General features: G+C 42.0%; 3 protein-coding genes and 1 long non-coding RNA gene across 9 annotated transcripts; 3 read left to right on the plus strand and 1 right to left on the minus strand.

Annotated features, from left to right (window-relative positions):
- Positions 1–30: 30 nt before the first annotated feature.
- Positions 31–6992, plus strand: LOC144067967 (solute carrier family 22 member 4-like). 3 transcript variants are annotated; one of them, XM_077592093.1, is made up of 12 exons: positions 31–346; positions 453–576; positions 1450–1632; positions 2308–2411; positions 2491–2645; positions 2746–2917; positions 2982–3111; positions 3862–3965; positions 4776–4990; positions 5083–5265; positions 6028–6163; positions 6471–6992. In XM_077592093.1, the coding sequence occupies exons 1-12, from the start codon at positions 315–317 to the stop codon at positions 6541–6543; spliced, it is 1611 nt and encodes a 536-aa protein (XP_077448219.1). In that variant the 5' UTR covers positions 31–314; the 3' UTR covers positions 6544–6992. The 3 variants fall into 3 exon arrangements, with proteins under 3 accessions (XP_077448219.1, XP_077448217.1, XP_077448218.1); XM_077592091.1 differs by having other exon boundaries at positions 31–576; XM_077592092.1 differs by having other exon boundaries at positions 31–576; positions 6068–6163.
- LOC144067987 (uncharacterized) lies at positions 5899–8373 on the minus strand. Its single transcript, XR_013298077.1, has 3 exons — positions 8305–8373; positions 6463–6539; positions 5899–6135 (listed from the first exon to the last, which is right to left on the minus strand). It is a non-coding gene; the product is annotated as an uncharacterized LOC144067987 (long non-coding RNA).
- Positions 7693–15515, plus strand: scaf4a (SR-related CTD-associated factor 4a). 4 transcript variants are annotated; one of them, XM_077592067.1, is made up of 19 exons: positions 7693–7888; positions 9157–9240; positions 9311–9355; positions 9421–9582; positions 9666–9792; positions 9875–10002; positions 10061–10222; positions 10391–10470; positions 10558–10621; positions 10921–11100; positions 11199–11272; positions 11654–11838; positions 11916–12016; positions 12089–12202; positions 12332–12488; positions 12565–12680; positions 12753–12891; positions 13000–13140; positions 13344–15515. In XM_077592067.1, the coding sequence occupies exons 1-19, from the start codon at positions 7859–7861 to the stop codon at positions 14141–14143; spliced, it is 2889 nt and encodes a 962-aa protein (XP_077448193.1). In that variant the 5' UTR covers positions 7693–7858; the 3' UTR covers positions 14144–15515. The 4 variants fall into 4 exon arrangements, with proteins under 4 accessions (XP_077448193.1, XP_077448195.1, XP_077448196.1 ...); XM_077592069.1 differs by having other exon boundaries at positions 10394–10470; XM_077592070.1 differs by having other exon boundaries at positions 10070–10222.
- Positions 15516–16250: 735 nt separating this feature from the next.
- Positions 16251–18310, plus strand: sod1 (superoxide dismutase 1, soluble). Its single transcript, XM_077592973.1, has 5 exons — positions 16251–16416; positions 17286–17382; positions 17652–17721; positions 17868–17985; positions 18062–18310. The coding sequence occupies exons 1-5, from the start codon at positions 16345–16347 to the stop codon at positions 18167–18169; spliced, it is 465 nt and encodes a 154-aa protein (XP_077449099.1). The 5' UTR covers positions 16251–16344; the 3' UTR covers positions 18170–18310.
- Positions 18311–20326: the final 2016 nt, after the last annotated feature.

The raw sequence follows: 20326 nt of genomic DNA on the forward strand, positions 1-20326 counted from the left end.
GGGTTTTTATGGGTTAAATAACTAAACATGAGACGCGCACTCTTTTCACCCTCTCCTTATTGTTTGATTCTTGGGTGGGGTTCAATACAATCACGTGACCCCCTATGCATCGCGTTTGTTTTTGTTTTGTTTTTTTGCAGATTCAGCACTTAGGCAACATGACTTTCCGATTCCCATGCATTAGTGGTAGCGCCCGTAATTGACAGACGGAGTTCTGGGGCATAGTTGTGGGCAACGAGAAATGAACAGGGCGGTGTCTTACGTAGCTATGAGAGCAAAGGCGGTGTTTATGAGGAAATAAATCCCCAAGTGAGATGGCGTGTCTTTTTGGATTGCATAAACTCAGGTAAAATAGTCTAACTCCAAGCAATGAAGGGCTATCCGGAGACGGTCGCCTTTCTGGGGGAGTTCGGACGCTTCCAGCAAGTCGTTTTCTTTCTGCTGTGCATCAGCATCGTGCCCAACGGCTTCGGGGCTTTTGCGCTCGTCTTCCTAGCCGACACGCCAATCCACCACTGCCGGATCCCAGACGTTAATCTGACCGAGGATTGGCGCGACGCTGTAATCCCGGTGCGGGTGAGTATACATTTCCCGGAAGACTCCTCATATAACAGCTGCCTTCAAAGTTTCTTTAAATGACAAAGCACAGCGCCGATCGTTGCCAAATAAAGAAGAAAAAAGGTCATTTTTTACAGAAAAGCAATCAAAATAGCGTATTTGAGCAGTTTCCCACAGAAATACCGTCAATCCACTTTTCAAATAATGTGGTTTGGTAGACGGTGAAACGTGTTTGCTGCGTTCACTGACCGAAAAACGGGTGGGTTTGCCCAACATTGCAGCCAGGATCGGCAAAGTGAGTTGTCAAGAAAAACCCGTTTTAATTGTTATTTTAAAATATATACAAAATACGATTTAATAGTGCTCCATAGCTCCCCTTCTTGAAAGCGTGTACAAAAAATGCGTTTAACAAGGCATACGGAATTAATCTCCCATCTTTTGATCTAAAACAGAACATCACAAGGCCATCACATCTGAAATCTATTTGCATGCTGCATTTGTTACTCCAGCACAGTCCAATAAAATCCAACCAAAGAATAAAAATGCAGTTTGGATTCAGACGAACAATTGCATATTGCAAATTTTTTCCTTCTCAATAACATTCATTCATTTTCTGAACCGCTTATCCTCACAAAGGGGTGCTGGAGCTAACTACAGGCACCAGGGGGGACACCCTGAATCAGTGAACACCCGATTGGCAGGGGGTAAGAAGACAAACAACCAATCAGTCATAGCCAGGGACAATTTAACGTATAATTAGCCTACAGTGCATGTTTTTGGGATGTGGGAGGAAACCGGAGTACCCAGAGAAAACCCATGCAACCCCGGGGAGAGCATGCAAAGTCCACAGAGTGAGGACCCACCTGGGATGTACATTTTGCTAAATCATAGTTGGTGAATGGGAAAGAGGTGCGGAGCAGCTGCAGCAGGTACCGCCTAGACTTGGTCCAGAACCTGTCAGACCAGGGCTACGATCCAAAGCGAGACTTCAACCTCACCGATCTGGAGGAGGAGATTTGTAAGGATGGCTGGATCTACAGCAAAGACGTCTATCAGTCCACCATTGTCACTGAGGTATTACGTGGCAGCACACACACGGATCTAAATTGAAATAATGCATCCGGCAGACCACATCATTTTGTGTGGGCCTTAATACTAAATAATGGACTTTTTTTCCAAATAAAAAGTAAACTATATCTGTGTATGTAGAGATTATGACCTATTTTTTGCCTTTTTTTTAATGAAAAATGTAATTGGAAAAAAATAGATATCGAATATATACAGGAAAACAAAAAAGGAAATACTCTAATTATGAAATTAATTGGTTCCAGAAGTGGGTACCTAACTTGGATTTTTCTTTTCAAAATAAGATACAGCTTGTTTGAATTTTTTAGACATGGCATTTTGTAAATTGCAATTTCGTATCCAGAGACAAAATTTTCCCAATGAGGCTTTTTTGTAACCTGAACATTTTGAATGTAAAGACATTCATAAGTAGAGGTGTAACTGTATAGTATTTTTAAAATAGCTATTTAGATATTTAGATGTAGATGTCCAAACTATTTGAATTGTGAGGGTTGGCAGTGAATGATTCATTCATCCAGTTCAAATGGATTGGAAGTCTATTGCCGTCACTAGAAGCAAATTTGTGCCTCTGCCTTGAGTCTGTATACTCACAATTGCTTAGTCTTCCTAATTTGTAGTCCAAATGATCTTGGCATAGTAACGTTGGTGTGTGTTCCTCTTCAGTTTGACCTGGTGTGCGACAACCAGTGGAAGAGACCATTCACCACCACAGTTTTCTTTGTGGGCATCCTGTGTGGTTCCTTCTTTGCCGGGCAGCTCTCAGACAAGTACAGCAATAAGTACCATCTTGTGTATAGTTGCAGTGAAAACGCAACACAGCATAATACATACGGATGTGGTCAACAGATATGGAAGGAAGCCTATTCTTTTCATCACGTTGGCTTTCCAGACCATCTTCAGCTTCATTCAGATTTTCTCCGTTTCCTGGGCCATGTTCACCGTCCTGTTGGTCCTCAACGGCTTGGGACAGATGTCTAACTACATGGCAGCGTTAGTATTGGGTAATGCATCACAAACACCATGAATATTTCAAATGCCATCATTTGTGGATTTACTACTACACATTTCTTGTTGTTGTGTATGTTGTGGATATTTCTGCAGGCGCAGAGATCCTGACGGGCAACGTGCGGCTGCTGTACTCCTCGCTGGGCACCAACTCCAGTTTCGCCATTGGCTACATGATCTTGCCCGTGTTCGCATACTTCCTGAGGGACTGGAAGCATCTAATGCTGGCCTTGTCTGTGCCCTGCCTTGCCTTATTCCCCTTCTGGTGGTCAGTTCAGACAAAATGACTTTTCTGCCGGCTCGTGCCTGAATTTGGCTTTTGGGGTGCGCAGGTTCATCCCGGAATCTCCTCGTTGGCTCCTATGCCAAGGACGAGTAGAAGAAGCCACGGTCATTATTAATAAGGCGGCCAAGATGAACAAAGTGCAAAGCCCCGACGTGATATTTGAAGATTACTTACTTGTGAGTGAGCTTGGTTGAAAACAGGAATGAAGTCTTTTCTCATTGGTTGCCATGGGCGGTGATAGAGGCCCAAACAGTTGAAATGAATTGGATTTCTATTGTTTTCAATGGCAGTCAATGATTTAAAGACGATGGGAAATATGCTATAGGGTGTTATTGGGAACCATAAGCAGTGTATTTCTTGCTTTAATTCATTCTGATGTCATCAAATGCGGTTGGTGACCGAGTGGATAGCACGTTGGTCTCACAGTTTGGGGTCAAGTGTTCAATCCTGGGCCCTACTTTGTGGGGTTTGCATGTTCTCCTTGTGCCAGCGTGGGTTTTCTTCCGCCTCCCCAAAACATGCCAATCCCAAACATTAGGGTTAGATTGATCTGATTGTGTTCTCCCTGGGTTTGCGTGGGTTTTCTCCCACATCCCAAAAAAACATGCACGGTAAACTGGTTGAACACTCTAAATTGCCCCTTGCTATGATTGGTTGTCCTTTTGTCTCCTCGTGCCCTGCGATTGGCTGCCCTCCAATTCAGGGTGTCCCCTGCCTGGTGCCTGAAGACAGCTGGGATAGTACACTCTGCGATCCTCGTGAGGATAAGCGATACAGAAAATGAATATTTGAAAATATTTTTCTGGATTGTCCAAAAATACAGTGTTACACTCATAGGGAATCTTACCTTTTAAGTGAGATAATGATGATGATGATGATGATGATCATCATCATCATGATGATGATGATGGCGCATCTTGTTGCAGGTGGATAACTCCAAAAAAGCGGAGCAAAATGAACCGCGCAGCATCCTGGACCTTGTGAGCAACCTGGAAATCGGACTCATGACAGTGATTCTCTGTTTTGTGGCGTGAGTATACGAATTTATGTCATTTTCATTAGACAATACATTTCAGAAACAGGTGCCATTGACAGCGATGGATATCAAAGAGAGAGATGAAATTTTAACTGATTGGCTTCCATTGAGGGGCCTGGTTAATGAATAATTTAATATGTCACCTGCTTTTAAAAGAATAGACGGATGATAATAAGGAATCTGGGCGTTCACCTGCCGAGACATATCGTAAAGACACTTGAGGAAAATACCGAGTGATTATACGCCTAATTCACTGAACCCGTAGGCGTTCCCTTCTTGCCTCTAAAGTATTAATGCAAGTTAAAACGAACCCTCCAAAGGATATGGACTTGTTTTTGCGTTATAAGACGCAACTTGTTTCCCTCAACTGAATTTCGCTTTCATCATATTTCTTAGAAATCCATAATTTGGCTGCTTAGTTTTTTTAACAAATAATATGTAACACGAAGCGGCCCGGCTGATGAGTGGTTTGAGCGTCAGCCTCACAGTTGTAGGGTCCTGGGTTGAATCCCAGGTTGGTCCTCCTGTGTGGAGTTTGCATGTTCTCCCTGGATTGACTTACGTGGGGTTGCTCCCAAATGCCAAAATCCTGCTAGCACCTGCTAAATTGTTCCTAGGTATGAGTGTGAGCGAGAATGGTTGTCTGTTTCCTCCTGCCCGAAATCCGCTGGGATAGGCTCTAGCACCCCCCTCGACCCTTGTGAGGATAAGTGGTTCAGAAAATGTATGAATGAAGATTTGTAACATGGAATCATTCAAAATAAAGCTTATCTTTTTCATTAAGTGGTCCCTCTCCTCTGTTAGGTTTGCCATGTCGGCGGGCTACTACGGCATTTCCTACAATGCTACTCAGTTCCACGCCAACGCCTACATCAGTTGCTTCATCTCGGCGGCCGTGGAGCTGCCGGCGTACTTGTCCTGTTGGCTGGCTGTACGCCACATTACGCGTCGGTTGTCTATCATCGTCACCATGGTGCTGGTCGCCATGCTGCTCTACTTCATACAGCTGGTCCCTGAAAGTGAGGGTATTTTTTTTCTCCATCAAGCCAAACCCTAAAATCCCATAAATTCCAAATGCCAATGCTATTGGGCGACTTTGCCTTTGTAACAGGCTACTCAGGTCTGTCACTCACAATGGAAATGGTGGGAAAATATGGCTTCACCATCGGCTTTGGGCTGATGTTCACTTACACCACCGAGCTGTACCCAACGGCTCTGCGTAACACCGCGGCCGGAGTCTGCAACACGGTGGCGCGCCTTGGAAGCTGCATTACGCCGTACCTACTAGAGCTCAGTGAGTTTTTCTTTTCATTTGGATCTAAACTAGTAAAGTTATTTTCAATTTTAAGATGCTACAGGGGCGGCCCGGCGGATTAGTTTTTAGCGCGTCGGCCTCCCCCTTCTGGGGTCCTGGGTTCAAATCCAGGTCGGTCCACCTGTGTGGAATTTGCATGTTCTCCCCTGGCTTGCGTGGGTTTTCTCCGGGTACTCCGGTTTCTTCCCCGTATTCCGGTTTCCTCCCACATTCCAAAAGCATGCAGGGTAGGCTGGTTGGACACTCTAAATTGCCCCTAGCTATGAGTGTGCCCTGCAATTGGCTGGCCACCAATTCAGGGTTTCCCCCCGCCTTGTGCCTGAAGGCTCCGGCACACCCTGCCACCCTAGTGAAGATAAAGCGGTTCATAAAACTAATGAAAATATCATACTTTTTTTTTACTTCTCTTAGAACTTTGTAGCATCTTGTTTGGTATGGTTTATATATACTATATAAGTAATTTTATAGGCCAAAGTTGTATGTCTTTGTCAAAGGCATCGCAGTATTGATATGGAAAAGCTGTGTCTGGATACAATATTTGATTGGAAAAGTACCGATTCTAATTTATTTGTTTTGGCACGACCACAGGTCTCCAATCTTTGGCTGCCACTCATTTATTTTAATCAGGAGCGGTGAATCAACTGTGAATGTCTGTCATTCTTAATGGCGGGCTATGAGTTAATTTTGGCTCACTTCCTCTTTAATATTAGAGACATGAGGATTAACATATTGTTGTCACAGGGTCTTACTCTCCATTCCTCCCTTACATCATACTGGGTAGTCTGGCCATTTTGTCTGCCATCGCCACATTCTTCCTTCCAGAGAGCTTCGGGCAACCGCTCCCTGAATCTGTCCATCAGATGCAAAAAAGACAACGGTACGTTCCGTAATCACCACGCATGGCAGGAAAATACTATTGTAAATGAGAAAGTTGATATTTGTGTGATGTAGCCCAGGCCAATTTTCTGAGTTTTAAAGCCCACTTTGATCTAATTCAATTTATTAAATACAGCCATTGGGAGCGGATGTGATATCATACATTTTTAGATACGTATTGTTTTTTTCATATGCTGAGTTTACCATTTTGTGTCAGTCATACTAACTAGGCTGGTTTTGAATTATGAAAAAAAAATCTATATATGTACTGCAAAATAAAATGTTGTCATTTCCCCTTACATTTTCAGCATCAAGTGCCCATGTGTTGCAAAGGCAGAGATCCCTGTTTCTGTGGTTATTCCAGAAAATCCCAAATCCTAAAAGGAAAGAAAGAGAATTGCTTCAGTGATTTTGGCAATGTTAATAATTGTTACATTGAAGGCTGTTTTCCTATTTTACTTGGAAAGTTCATATCAGGGTGCTTTTAGATCAAATTTCTGAATGAATGTCATGGTAAACTAATGTAGACAATGTTTACATGCTGATCCTTTATATGAGGACCATATTGCACTGTTGAGGCCTGTCCTCGCTTTGCTGTGCGCACAAAATATGTATTTGTCATATTTTTTTGGTTACTATTATCTTGTCATTGTGTCTTAGTTGGTTATATTTGAATCCCAAAACCAACATGGATTAGTTTTGCTCCTGTGTTAAGAGCCATGTTACAAGCTACATACAATCATTTTATTATGTAAAAGCAATACACACTGTACGTTGCTTTTAAAGTGACAGTCAAGAGAAACTCTTTTTTTACTTTGGCTGAATAAAGGCATAAAACCTCACCTTTCAGAACTTTTTGTTTGTAAAATAAAGTGTTTGATGGTATTTGAACTTCATTGAGAAATTGTAATTTCGTTTTTTTAACTGTCAAAAAACTAATAAAGTATTGGCCTGAATATAAGACAGTTTTTGCATTGAAATAAGATTGAAAAAGTGTCAGTCTTCTTAAATTTGGGTTCTAGACATTATACCCATTCATAACGCTAGAAGGCAACATATATCTTTAAAGCTGAACACTTTGATAGTTAATGCAGCTATTGCAATTTTGTTGTTTTATACAATAGATATGTAAGTTTACATTTAAAAAAGAAGTCATTCATTTACAATTGTTACTTTAGTTTACATATTTAAATGTTCACATATTAAGATGTGATAGACAGTTTTTGCATGATTTGAATGAGGCAAAAAACATGCATTTTTCTCTCAAATATATTGTTATAATCATTAGTTTCAGATGTACTGTCATTATTTTCTGTATAAAAATTGAATTTGGTGTTCAATAAGTCTTTTTTTTAGACTTGAGTCTTGAAAAAGAAAGGGTTAAGGTAGGATCGTCTTATATTCGGGACAATATACATACAGTTCACCTTTGTTTTCATATTTTGTGTTTTAAAAAAAAGTCTGCAATCCATTTGTGAAAAAACACTGACACCTATCGGTTAACTGGTGTAAATTCCCAGCATGCTTTGCTGTGCCCGACCACCCCGCACGCGCAGCTAACCTGCTCCGCTCCATCGCTAGGCTAGCCGCTTAGCTCCGAGTGGCGGACATGTTGTGCCGGCCTTCGCTGGGATAAACATCGGCGGCAGCAGGTGCTAACGGGGGGGACGTCGTCGCGGGGGGCCGGTGGACCACCATGGACGCCGTCAACGCCTTCAACCAGGAGGTAAGATCCCCGTCTAGGCTCACTTTGGCGGCGCTAAAGCCACTCAGGTTTTCGGCGGAGAGGGCGCATTTGGCGGGGCTCATAGGGCCTCACTCTCGGCCTTCGTGCTCGATGGACATTTCTAAACGCACGTTAGCATGTATTGCTTTTATATTTCATTTTATTAAAAATCATCTCCGTTATTGAACACAAAGAATAGTCCTTGTTTGCTAACGTGAGGCCCGATCGGTACCGTTTCCCCTCACAACACGTTAGCTCGCGTGACCAAAGATTCAGCTACAACGTTAAGGTTCATCACTTTGTGGTTATGATGTTGGGTGGAGATGCTCGCACATGAGATGTTACTATCGAAAAGATTATTACAACGGTAACCCGTGCAGGGGCTCCAACACGATGACAAGCTCAACGTCCAGTACCTTTGTTGTCACGTCAACCAGGCCAGCGAATGTGAGGAGGGGCAAATGCGTCAATAAACGCTTGCTGCTTTCACAGTGCCACCCGGGCGAATGCATATACGGCCACCTATGGTGAAGCTTCACCATCTATGATTAGGCCTGGGCAATATATTTTTAAGTCGATTTCTTTTTCTTAGCTGAATTCAAATAATAAATACATTTTTTGTTCGTTATTTTTCGAACAACAACTATATATCAAAGAGGTTTCTTTTGGACCGTATGTGGTATTTTTGGGCTGACAGCACAAATAGGGAGAAGAAAGGAGAATGTTTGCTTTATTTCTGTTACTTGTGTCCTATATTTCACATTTTGTTTACCTTTTTTTAACATATAAAGTGGCTGTTTTTGGTCAGTAAACAAAATTATAACACAGTAATGAACTGCCGTAACCATAAGTGTGCCCCGGCTGAGCCTAAAAACGTGATGTTTACCTATGTGGATTTCGGATCTCAAATTAATGATAGTTTTTGTTGTTAATTGGGATAAGCTCCGGCACCCTGCGACCTTGTCAAGGATGAAAGCTCCATATACACTAGGTTTTTTTTATGTTTGAACGAAAGGAATACACTCCACCCAATTTCATTGTCAACAAAGAAATCAAAGAGCTGCTCCTTTCATTTAAATGGAAATGCACACGTAAAGATAGTTTTGTTGTCAGCAAGTGTGGTGAGAGGCCTTTTGAATGTCCAGGTCATCTCTACTTCAATTTATCGTACCCTTCGTTCATTTGTTTAAAAAAAGAAAAATGCAACATTAAAGTCATGGAAAAATATGCCATTTAAAAATGCATTCTTTTTGTTCATTCCTTTGTAGTTATTCTCCCTAATGGACACTAAGCCGCCGATATCTCGCGCCAAGATGATTTCCATCACCAAGTCTGCTATTAAGGCAATGAAAGTAAGGAAACCACCTCATTATATATCCAATATCCATGCATACATTATGTTCAAACATGACTTTTTTGCAGCTCTACAAACATGTGGTCCAGATTGTTGAGAAATTCATTAAAAAGGTAAGACCATCAGATGAACTATTCGAACCAATCAAAGTGATAATATAAACAAATATCATGCGCAGTGTAAGTCTGAGTACAAGGTGGCTGGCCTGTACGTGGTGGACTCCATCGTCCGCCAGTCACGGCACCAGTTTGGCGCCGACAAGGACGTGTTTGGACCTCGCTTCACCAAAAACATTGTGGGCACCTTTGAGAACCTCTGCCTCTGCCCCCTGGAGGATAGAGTAAGAATGACACCAATGGAAACAAAACAGCCTTTTTGCTTGATTTTTCCTCGCTAACACAAATTTCCATGTGATCCCGGCAGAGTAAGCTCGTGCGCGTACTGAACTTATGGCAGAAGAATGGCGTGTTCAAGAGCAACGTCATTCAGCCTCTTTTGGACATGGCTGCGGGCACGGGAAGCGGTGCCGCGCCGTACGCCGAGGATCCAGGTTGTCATCGACCACGCGTAACGCCCATTTTGTGCCGTTCCTAAGTCGCTCTGAGTTTATAACAAAGATGTTGATCCTACAGCGTCCTCTCCACCGACTCCGACCAAAGATCACGCGATGAACTCGGGGGCGGCCCCCGTAGCGCCGCTGGAGAAGGAGGACCCCTTCACTGCCGTAGCACAGCTCTTCCAGTCCACGCAGGGTCAGCAGGTGAGTAAACGCTTCTGGGATAAATGGAATAACGTGGACAACTGAGTCTATTGATTAGCTCCAGCAGATGCTTCAGAACCTGCAGCAGCAGCAGTCTACTCAAGTGGAAGCGGTTCCTCAGGCGCCACTCTTATCAGACACCCCAAGCGTGGCGCCCGTTTTCAGAAACACTTTCCCGCATCCTCCCCAGGCCGCCCAGCAGAAATCGGCATTTGACAAGGTGATCTATGCTGTCAATATAAATGAGTTTAAAGACATGCATTCGATTTGAAGCGGGAGGGTGGCAGCAAATGAACCATTTGCACATTCGCCGCCACCCTCCCGCTTCAAATGGTTTGGACGTCAGAGCAATCGCTGGCGGTTGATGGGTTAACTCCTTCTGCCATAGAAGTTGTTGGATCGATTTGACTACGACGACGAACCAGAAGCTGCGGACGATTCCAAGGACGACATCTCGCAGCCATCCTTGTAAGGCTAGGATTGATTCAATTATTGATGAAATCAGGAAAAAACAAAACAAATTTATTGATGATATTTTTGATGTCTTGATGGCAGTATGCAACAGCCTCCAGGCTTCCAGCCGCCTGTGATGAACATGACTCAGGACCTCTCACAGCCGGTACGACTCCACATTTTAGTTCAACATGCAGCTATTCTTGGTGCTCACATCTCACATATAGTGTGTGTGTACTTGTGTGTGTGTGTGTGTGTGTCTTTTTTTCTGTATCCTTCGACCAGCTAAGGTCTCTCAGTCTTTTTAGGACAGGGGCAGTCATTTTGTACGTACTGCCTTATAACCACAATATTTAGGAGAGCGTGTGGTTGCTATTGTAATTGTGTTCACTTTTGATTATAACAGGGTGTTTAGTCAGCAAACAAATTGTAGCCAATTCAATCAAACAATTTCATTTGTTACAGGGGTCTCTCCCTCCTAATGGCCAGCTTCCGGCTTATGGGCTAATGCCAGGACAAAGCTTCCACGGAATGATGCCTCCCATGGGTCAAGCTCCACCGGGCCAGCCATTCCCCGGGTCAGCGGGACCGCCTGGCTTCCATGGAGTTTTCCCACCTCCTCCCCACTCAGCCCAGCAACAGCAGGTAACACACAGGAATGTAGTAACAGTCCTTCTGGGCTTATGAAATATGTTTAAAAATGAATGATCAAAATGACCAAGCACTCTTGGTGCCATTTTCAGGAGCTGACTGTTGATTCAGACCGTTCCTCCACGAGGGATGGCAGATATGATAAAACATCACGGTCGGACTCAAGGTAAACCAGTGGTTGCTCTCGGGAAATGACATTCTAAGCACTGATAAAGATTGTGTTTCCTAGGTTTAGGCCATAAATTGGTTTTATGAATTAATGTATTTTTTTTTAATTTGGGACGAATACAAAAATATTTTGTAGTTGTTTTTTGCCTTGAAATCTAGTAAATCGTTGTTAGAATATTGAACGAGAGAAAGCTTGTTTCTTTGGGAAGTCTTTTTTTTTTAAATAGGGGGAGAGAAAATAATTTAGTTTGGAGCTTTTTTTTTTTACTTTCTACACATGACATTTAACATATTTTCACCCATTATGGGGGAATTGACTATTTTGTTGTTATTAAAAAACCCCAAAACGTATCCATTTTGATTTACTTCGTTCGAGCAGGTCCCCCAAAAGGAGACGATCTCGATCCAACTCCCGCACGCGGCGCTCCCGTCACAGGCGTTCCCGGTCCCGGGACCGACGCCACCATTCGCCGCGCTCTCGTTCGGAGGAGCGCAGGGAGCGGGAACGCGAGAGAGAGCGGCGTCAAAAAGGCCTCCCGCCGGTCAAGAATGAGACGCTGAGCAGTGAGTACTATTCCTTTAGCATGTGTACTCGCTTTTTTTTGCCGTTGGTGGGTAAGCTCAACATTTGTGCTCTTCAGTCTGCAGTACAACTCTATGGGTGGGCCAGCTGGACAAGAGGACTCAGGAGCATGATGTGGCTTCTTTGCTCGAGGAGTTTGGACAGATTGACTCCATCAATGTCAGTTAAGCTAAATGAGTGAGACGTCGCTTTAAAGGTGTCGCTTCAACTTAAATGCCATGTTTTCTGTAGATGATCCGGCCGAGAGGTTGCGCCTACATTGTCATGATCCACCGAGAGGATGCCTTCAGGGCCCTGCAGAAGCTTAGCCGAGGCTCTTACAAAGTTAACCAAAAAGCCATCAAGGTGAAAAATTCTGAATCTACCAATTATCCCTTGGATTCGTCTATAAGTGGGATAATCTTCAAAATGGCTCAACATTACAATTAGTGGTAGAATTTTGAACGTTTTTTGTTTGTTTGTTACCGGCAACAGATAGCCTGGGCTCCAAACAAGGGTATCAAGGCCGAGTTGAAGCAGTTCTGGGATGTGGAGTTGGGTGTTACCTATGTGCCCTGGTCCAAAATTAAGGAAGAGCATCTGGAGGTGCTCAAGGAAGGAGGAATCCTAGATTTGGACACGTTATCGCCAGGTAGCAAACAAACATGCACATTTCAATTTTTGTCTTGAAACAATTTGAATGAGTTTTTCTTATGTGTGCTCCCCAGAGTGGACCACAATAAGGAAAGCGCTAGAGAACCCAGAAGAACTCAACCACAACGGTGGCTCAGAGTCGCAGCAGCTAGATGAACCCCGTGGTTTAGCTTCTCTTCCTCCCACGCAGGTTTGCTATCTGTCTTCAAGTCTTGATACTTGGCGGTTGAACTGTTGTTTAACGGGAGCTGATTTTTCCCAGGTTCCTCCGATGCTCGGCATGCCTTCGGTGCCGCCCCCTGGTTTCCCCGCTCCCATAGGCATCCCACCGCCTTCTTTCCCACCGGGAATGCCCCCGCCGCCTTTTCCTCCGACCTTCAACCCCATGCAGATGCCCCCAGGTATTATTCAAAGCACTCTCTCTCTCTCTTTTTGCTATGTCCGTATGCAAAGTAAAAAAACTAGAAGCGTGGCAGCCTAATAATTGCAGCCTCAATTTCCTCTCCTAGGTTTCCTTCCAATGGGGGCCATGCCTCTCTCCATGCCTCCACCGCCACCTTCCAAAGGTGAAGACATGTCTCTGGTCAACAGGAAACACGAGGATATTCCGGACGCTCCCAAGTTCTTCAATAACCAGATGGGCCCAATGTGTCAGTAGCTCTTTGTGTTTTTTTTCTCCACTTTGTGTCCAGTGTTGTTTTGGCGTCAGCCAAAAACTGCCAATTGGATAAAATAGCAATGTGAAAACAAAAAGTACAAAACTCAGCAGCGTTCCTTGATTCATGTCAAATTGAAAATCAGAGCCATTTCTGGAAATTAAGCAAGCGCAATTTGAATGTGTTTTTGTCTGCAGGTAACCAAGTGGGGATCCCTCCAGGTGGCATACCGACTCCCCCTCCGAGCACTATGATGGGGCCCCGGCCAGGTATGATGCCGATGCAGCGTCCTCCGGGCCCCCCTTTGCTTCACACTCAACGCTTCCCGCCGCCACCCGTCCGGCACCACATGGTACCCAGGGGACCCCCTCCGCCCATGATGCGCCACGACGGCCCACCCCCCAAGGGATCCTTTCCAATGCCTCATGGCATGAGACCACCTTTCCCGCCCCCCCAGGGTCTTCCCCCCCAGGGTCCTCCGCCCCAGGGTCCTCCGCCCCAGGGTCCTCCCCCTCAGGGTCTCTCCTCTCAAGGTCCCCCCTTACCTCCTTTCAATAGACCGGGTGCCCCCCGTCCAGCCAATGACGAGGATAGCCACCCTTTCCGTGGAGAGCGCCCGGGACTCAGGGAGCCGGAGCGAGGTTTTGGCGGCGTGGCGAGGCGTCCTTTTGTCGGTGAGCGCTCGGACGCGAGGGACAGACTGGAAGACAGCGGGTGGGACAGAGACAGGCGAGACTGGGGAGACCGAGAGAACGGCAGCAGGGAGACCCGGGAGAAAGGGAAAGAAGGGGAGCGGCCCAAGCGCCGGGAGAGGGCCACTCGGTGGGACCGCGACGATCGCTTAAAAGAGCTAGAGAACATGGACAAGTTTCGGACCCCTAACGCGGTGTCCGCAGAAACGGAAATGTCCCAAAAGACCCCTGTGTCGGCACCTCCCATTGCCCCATCCCTGGAGACGCCGCCCCCTGTTGAAACCAAACAGGGAGTTGCATCATAGAGGGCATGCTCAATTTCTCCATCTAGATCCAACTACACAAACTGCGACTTGTGTGCTTAGTTAACATGATGCATATTTTCCTGTACATTGTGTGGATGCAGCATGGCCATTTTACTTGTGCTACTTTCATCTTTTATCTATTTAATCAAGTTTGTAGGTTTTTTCCAACTTCATGTTTTAAAGCCACTCCATCCCAAAATGCAATCATTTTTTTTTCTTTTCTTTTTTTTTAAACTAAAATTTAGTTAGGACGTCAACTAACGATTATTTTACTGATGATTCAATTTCTCAACTATTTGTGTTCAATTAATCAATTTAGGCCCCCTCCTTCCCCATTCCTTCTATCATCGTCTGCTTGCCTTATTGTATTAGGTTTTTTTTTTTAATCACTCAGAAGCAACCAAGCGCCTACATAAAAGTAGGCATACGCAATGCAACATAGTGTTGATTATTTCTTTTTAGTTAAATTTTATTTTTTTTCCAAATCTGCTACATTTTTTAATTTGAGTACAAATTGTCATGTTTGGCTTTACCCTTCCTATACTACTTATTAAGTGGTTTATGAAAAAAAAGTAATGTAAAATGATTTTATTATTAGTTAGAAGAGACGAAAAATGCTAAAAGTGCAAAATAAACGTTTAATTGATACACATTACCGCAATTCAACAAATATTACTTTTTTTTTTACAGTTTGCAGTCAATACCGTTTGTCAAATATGATTTCTTTTAAATTGAAAGTCACTGTTAATGTCTGTTTGACTTGTATACGATTTAAAAAAACATTAATGTCTTAATTGATGGACACGACAACACCCAAAAAGCAGAATGCTTAAATTTAAACTGAATGCAACTTTTGGAATTAAAAAAAAAATGCTCATTTTGAATTTGCAACGATCCTTGTATCTCGAACCCTACCATCGCTAAATTCAACAATGGTATTGAATAGTATGTCCAAACTTAATTCCAAATGAAAAGTAATTCATTTTCAAGTGTTTTTAAAGTAGATTATTGCCAATGTTTTCCGCGCACTGTTTGTATTTTGCGTTGACAATTTGTAGCATCTGTAATTCTTGCCCCCATACTTGAATCCGTTTGATTTTATTTGAATCCTGAAGGATAAAAAAAAAAAAGAACCGAGTAAAAGCTCGGTTGCATCATTGTAAATATGCTTTACACTGTTTCACTCACTAACCAAGAGAGAGATCATGATGATAATTTGTCATCCGCAAGGGTAGCGTCAGAAGGTATCACAACTTTTGCTTTAAGCTCTTTGGCTGTGTGAACTTTGTTAACCCTACAAAAAGACATGGATGTAAACTGTTCCACATTTCAGCCACAAAAATGTGTTTTTAATAAATATTTTTGTACCAAATTGGCTGCTTTCATTAGTTAGTAATGATGTTATTAAAATGTGTTCATATGTGAAGCAGGTTTACAGTACCAAATAAATTTAAAATTGATTGACCATAAATATGTAAGAAAAACATGATTCATTTGAAAAGAATATTGCTGAACATAAATTAAGTGATGATTCAAGCAAATTATTAATATAAATAAACGAATAACAACTAACCCAAATTAGTACCACATTAGTAAATCAAATAATTAAATTTATCTCAAATTGAGAGTGCATATATCTTAAGATGCATGTAAATGGTATAGTTGTGACCGCATATTTTATCTATATCTTTTTAAATGGCTGGTATATAATATAATATGAATCAAATCCATAATGTACATTATGCATTTATTTAATTCATATTATATTGTCATAAGAAATGGATAAATGAGATGGTAACAAAACAAGAACAAAAAAAAACTTCGAGTTCACATTTTCCCAAAATTGATTAGTTTTGTTATGTTGTTTGCCTTTTTTTGTACAATAAATAAATTATTCTGTAACCTAAACTGATTAACTACAACTATAGTTGTCCGATGCAAGAAAAGGATTTAAAGTTTAAACAAACAAACCCACCTGATTATTGACGCTTTTATGTAAACCTCCAGGTTGTGTTTACAAAACCACGAGAAGACCCAATCAGACATCGGCATTTTTGCGGTATTCTGTCTCTGATTGGTTGCCTGGAGCACCGCCCAAATGAGAGCCACCGCGAAATGCTCGGTTGTCTCAGTCATCTGCAGTTGACTCCCCTGCACGCACTTCGTTTTTGCATTCTTTCTTGCGAACCACTGCAAAAGAAATGGCGCTGAAAGCTGTTTGCGTCCTCAAAGGAGCTGGTGAAACCACCGGAACGGTGTATTTTGAGCAGGAGGTAATCTACGTCAATTCTATTGAATGAATGTCGAAGATAAATTCGCCGGTGTAGAGGAGTTTGTATGCTAAGCTAGCTAAATTCTCCAGTTCGACCTCATGCTGATTTGTTGTATAACAAGCACTTCCATTCATTAAAGGAAGTTTGTATAAAAAGCACCTTATTTAATATTAACACGTGATCTTGCAAATCTAATGTAATTTCCTCACGTGCGATTGATTCTCCCACCGTCAAACGCGTCCAATTCATGAAATACGGAGTTAAGCAACGTTTATGGTACGCTGATGACATTTTAATTGAAACAATTTTAAAAACTAATAATTGCACACCAGTTTTTAAAATGGTTTCAATTAAAATCTCCTCACTTTTGAACGCCAAATGGTTAATTTATTGGGATTTCCAGGGCTGTTGTATAAGTCTGACATTTTAATCTTTTAATTTATTTTGCTTAGAAACGCCATTTTTGCATTGATCGTCTCATCTCTCACATTTTATTAAAATTCAAATAAAAAAAATTCAGAGGTTTGCAATGGAAAAATGTAAGTGCTGAGTCATTGTCATTGCTTATCGAATGGCCTTGTTGACATGTTGTTGACACCAGCAAATGGCTGCCATAGGATTTTAATGATCCATTGACAAACCTGTGTGATTGGTTTCATCTTTCTGTTGTGAATTGGAATGTATTTGTCACTAGTAATTTTCCCTTCACTTTAACGTTGAGGCTGGACAAATTTTAATTCACTGCTGAAATGGATTCAGACGTCTATTGACGTTAAAGGCAGCCAATAAGTTAGCGCTTTACATCTGCGAGTAAATTGTCAGTGTTCACTCACATAAGCACTGTGTTTCTGCTGTTCTCATCCCATTAGAATGAAAACTCCCCAGTGAGACTGACGGGAGAAATAAAAGGCTTGATGCCAGGCAAGCATGGATTTCACGTCCACACCTTCGGAGATAACACCAACGGTCGGTATCATTACTTTTAGAGTTCCTGGCCTTTGGTCTAAAGTTTAGACCAAAGGCCAGGAACATTGTTTCCGAAAGGGGGCAGGTTTTTATTCCAATTGATCAAGAGGGCAGCTCTTCACCAATCTGTTGGTGTCTTGCAAGTTGAATCAACTTTCTTGAAATTGTACTGTTTTATTGCTTATCTTTAATGTAACATGAACTGGAGTGTGTTGTGCTCATTGGAAGTGTCACGAGAGGATGTTTTTCTTCTTCCTTCCCACGGACAGGCTGCGTCAGTGCAGGACCGCACTTCAACCCGTTTAACAAGACTCACGCTGGGCCGATGGATGCGGACAGGTATTTTCTGTTTACAATAATGGGAAGTTGGAATACTAGTTTGAACATTTGTGACATCAGGTTAAAATATAGCAAGTCCTAGTTTGTTGTGCATAGTATGGAAAAACTTTAGTTAGTAGCTTCAGTTTGGTAAAATGCTCCAACAGACACGTCGGTGATCTTGGCAACTTGACCGCGGGCCCCGACAAAGTAGCCAAAATCGACATCATGGACGCCCTGATCTCCCTCGCCGGGCAGTCCTCCATCATTGGCAGAACCATGGTGGTGAGTTAGTTCATCTTTTTCATTCTTTTTGCACAACCACACTTGGCGAGTTGGTGTTAAATAGGCATACTTTCAGATCCACGAGAAGGAGGACGATCTGGGGCGAGGAGGTAACGAGGAGAGCAAAAAGACGGGCAACGCTGGTGCGCGACTGGCCTGCGGCGTTATCGGCATCACCCAGTGAATGTGTATACGCAACGCAGCATTTATTTTTGACCTTGTTGAGACAGAAATTTTGGTATTCTTAGTGCTTGTTTGTCTGCTTGGATCCCAAAAAGATGTTCATAGCGAGAAAAGAAATTTAATAAAGTTTCTTCATACCATGTATTTTTGTTTTACTTGTTGTGTAAGTACGCCCAGGGAAATCCCAATTTCCAACGTCTGACCTGGACATTAAATTTAACTAATAAAACAATGCTTTAGATGCATAAATACTTCATAATGGAGTACAAGGAATTTGAAATTGAGATTAGTTTTCAAATCATACCTCTTACAAAACACTGGGTTTGAGTCTTATTTCAATAATTTCCAGTTAATTCTTTTAATTAACTTGTGCTTTTGTTGAACTAACAAATAAAAAATACTAATATATATATATATATATATATATATATATATATATATATATATATATATATATATATATATATATATATATATATAATATATGTGCAACACAGGTTTCAATGGAGTAGTTATATTATAACTACCTACTCCATTGAAACCTGTGTTGCACAATACTACATGATCCACTAGGAGGTGCTGTAGTCGACCATTATAGCAACCAGTCGCACTAGTTGTAGTTTTTTTTTCTCCTCATCCAAATGAATGAAGTTGTTTGCTTAGTAAGAGAGACGTACACATTCGTCTTCAAATATTGATGACAATCATTCAGTGTAAAATATTAATGGCCGTTGCGCTGGCATGAAAACATTTCATGAACATCTCACTCTAGCAGAGCTATCAGAAGAGAGCCCAGAGCTACTGAAATATGGAATATTTTATGATGAAATGTTTTGGGTGCCAGAATTGGATCTTCTGGTGGTTATTGCAGTGAACAGCTGTGCCCTAGCTTCACATGCACACAATTACACATGGGAAGTGTACATCCTGGCTTCACACCTTTGTGATTGTTTTTCAGTCTTTCTTATGGGGATTGTCAATATATATAATTGGACACTGTTAGTTTTGGAGAAAAAAAAAATCAGTCTTTTCATTCATTCATTTTCTGAACTGCTTATCCTCACAAGGGTCGTGGGTGGTGTGGAGCTCATTCTTACCAAGAAGGTCTCATTTGTAGTAAAAACAAAATCATACTTAAAATAAGATAACATCCCTTTAAAAAGATGAAAGACTAATTAGAAGACCTCTTCTACTTGTTCGATTGGCCTAAATATAGTGCATATATTCACTTATTTATTTATTAAATATGATTTTTTCAATGTACAGTGAGGAATGGTTTTACTCTTGAAAATATAGTCAATTATATAGAAAGGAGTCATGTTTTTTTTTCACAAAAACATTGTCTGTAATATTGCTAGAAGAAGAAAAAGTATTTATACGCTGAAGTAGTATTGGCACAAGAATAATATCAGAATGCCACGAGACAAAATAATTTTAACATTCTAACAAGTTTCATTACCTTAAGCTCCTACATTCATCTTGTGGAGAGGAGAACAGCCTGACTGATAGACAGTAAAAGCTGTTATAAATAGCCTTTGGTGATAAATAATACAGATTGAAGAGAGCGACCTTGAGAGTTCAGTGAATGTCTAAAAGCTTTTCATGGAATGTCAAGAAAGAGTACAGTATTCCATTATTTGCCTAGGAGAGATCATCCATCTGACCTCCACCACATTAGAGACAAAGAGATAAAAGTCACACTCTCACCCAATATTCATCACCCGCTTACACATGGAGGTGGTAATAGCAGTTATGCAAGTCTGAAAAAAAGGGCTTCAGGAATGTTTGCCTCACTGACATGCTTTTATTGTGAAAGTCTAAAGGTTCACGGGCCTCTGGAAAGCAGTAACGGCACACAACATCTACCTTTGACCTTAAATTTCCAAAATAAACCACCTGCAGTCAAAATAGATACCAACTGTGGAGATTAAACAGTCTTTCTCTTGCCCTGATAATTGACCCCAGGACCAAAATTGGAAGGTACTCCACAGACTGAAGGGGTTAAAGAGTCAGAGGGCAAAATTACAGACTAATTACAAGGACCCTTTGACCTGACCCCTGAACCCTAGGTTAGGTCTCATGTGAAAGGAGAGACGTGTACCGCCGTCAATTGCAGCCAACGAGTTAAATGTGACCACAACCTGTTGTTTACGACCCC

This window comes from Stigmatopora argus, chromosome 22 (assembly GCF_051989625.1).
Source record: "Stigmatopora argus isolate UIUO_Sarg chromosome 22, RoL_Sarg_1.0, whole genome shotgun sequence".
NCBI lineage: Eukaryota > Metazoa > Chordata > Actinopteri > Syngnathiformes > Syngnathidae > Stigmatopora > Stigmatopora argus.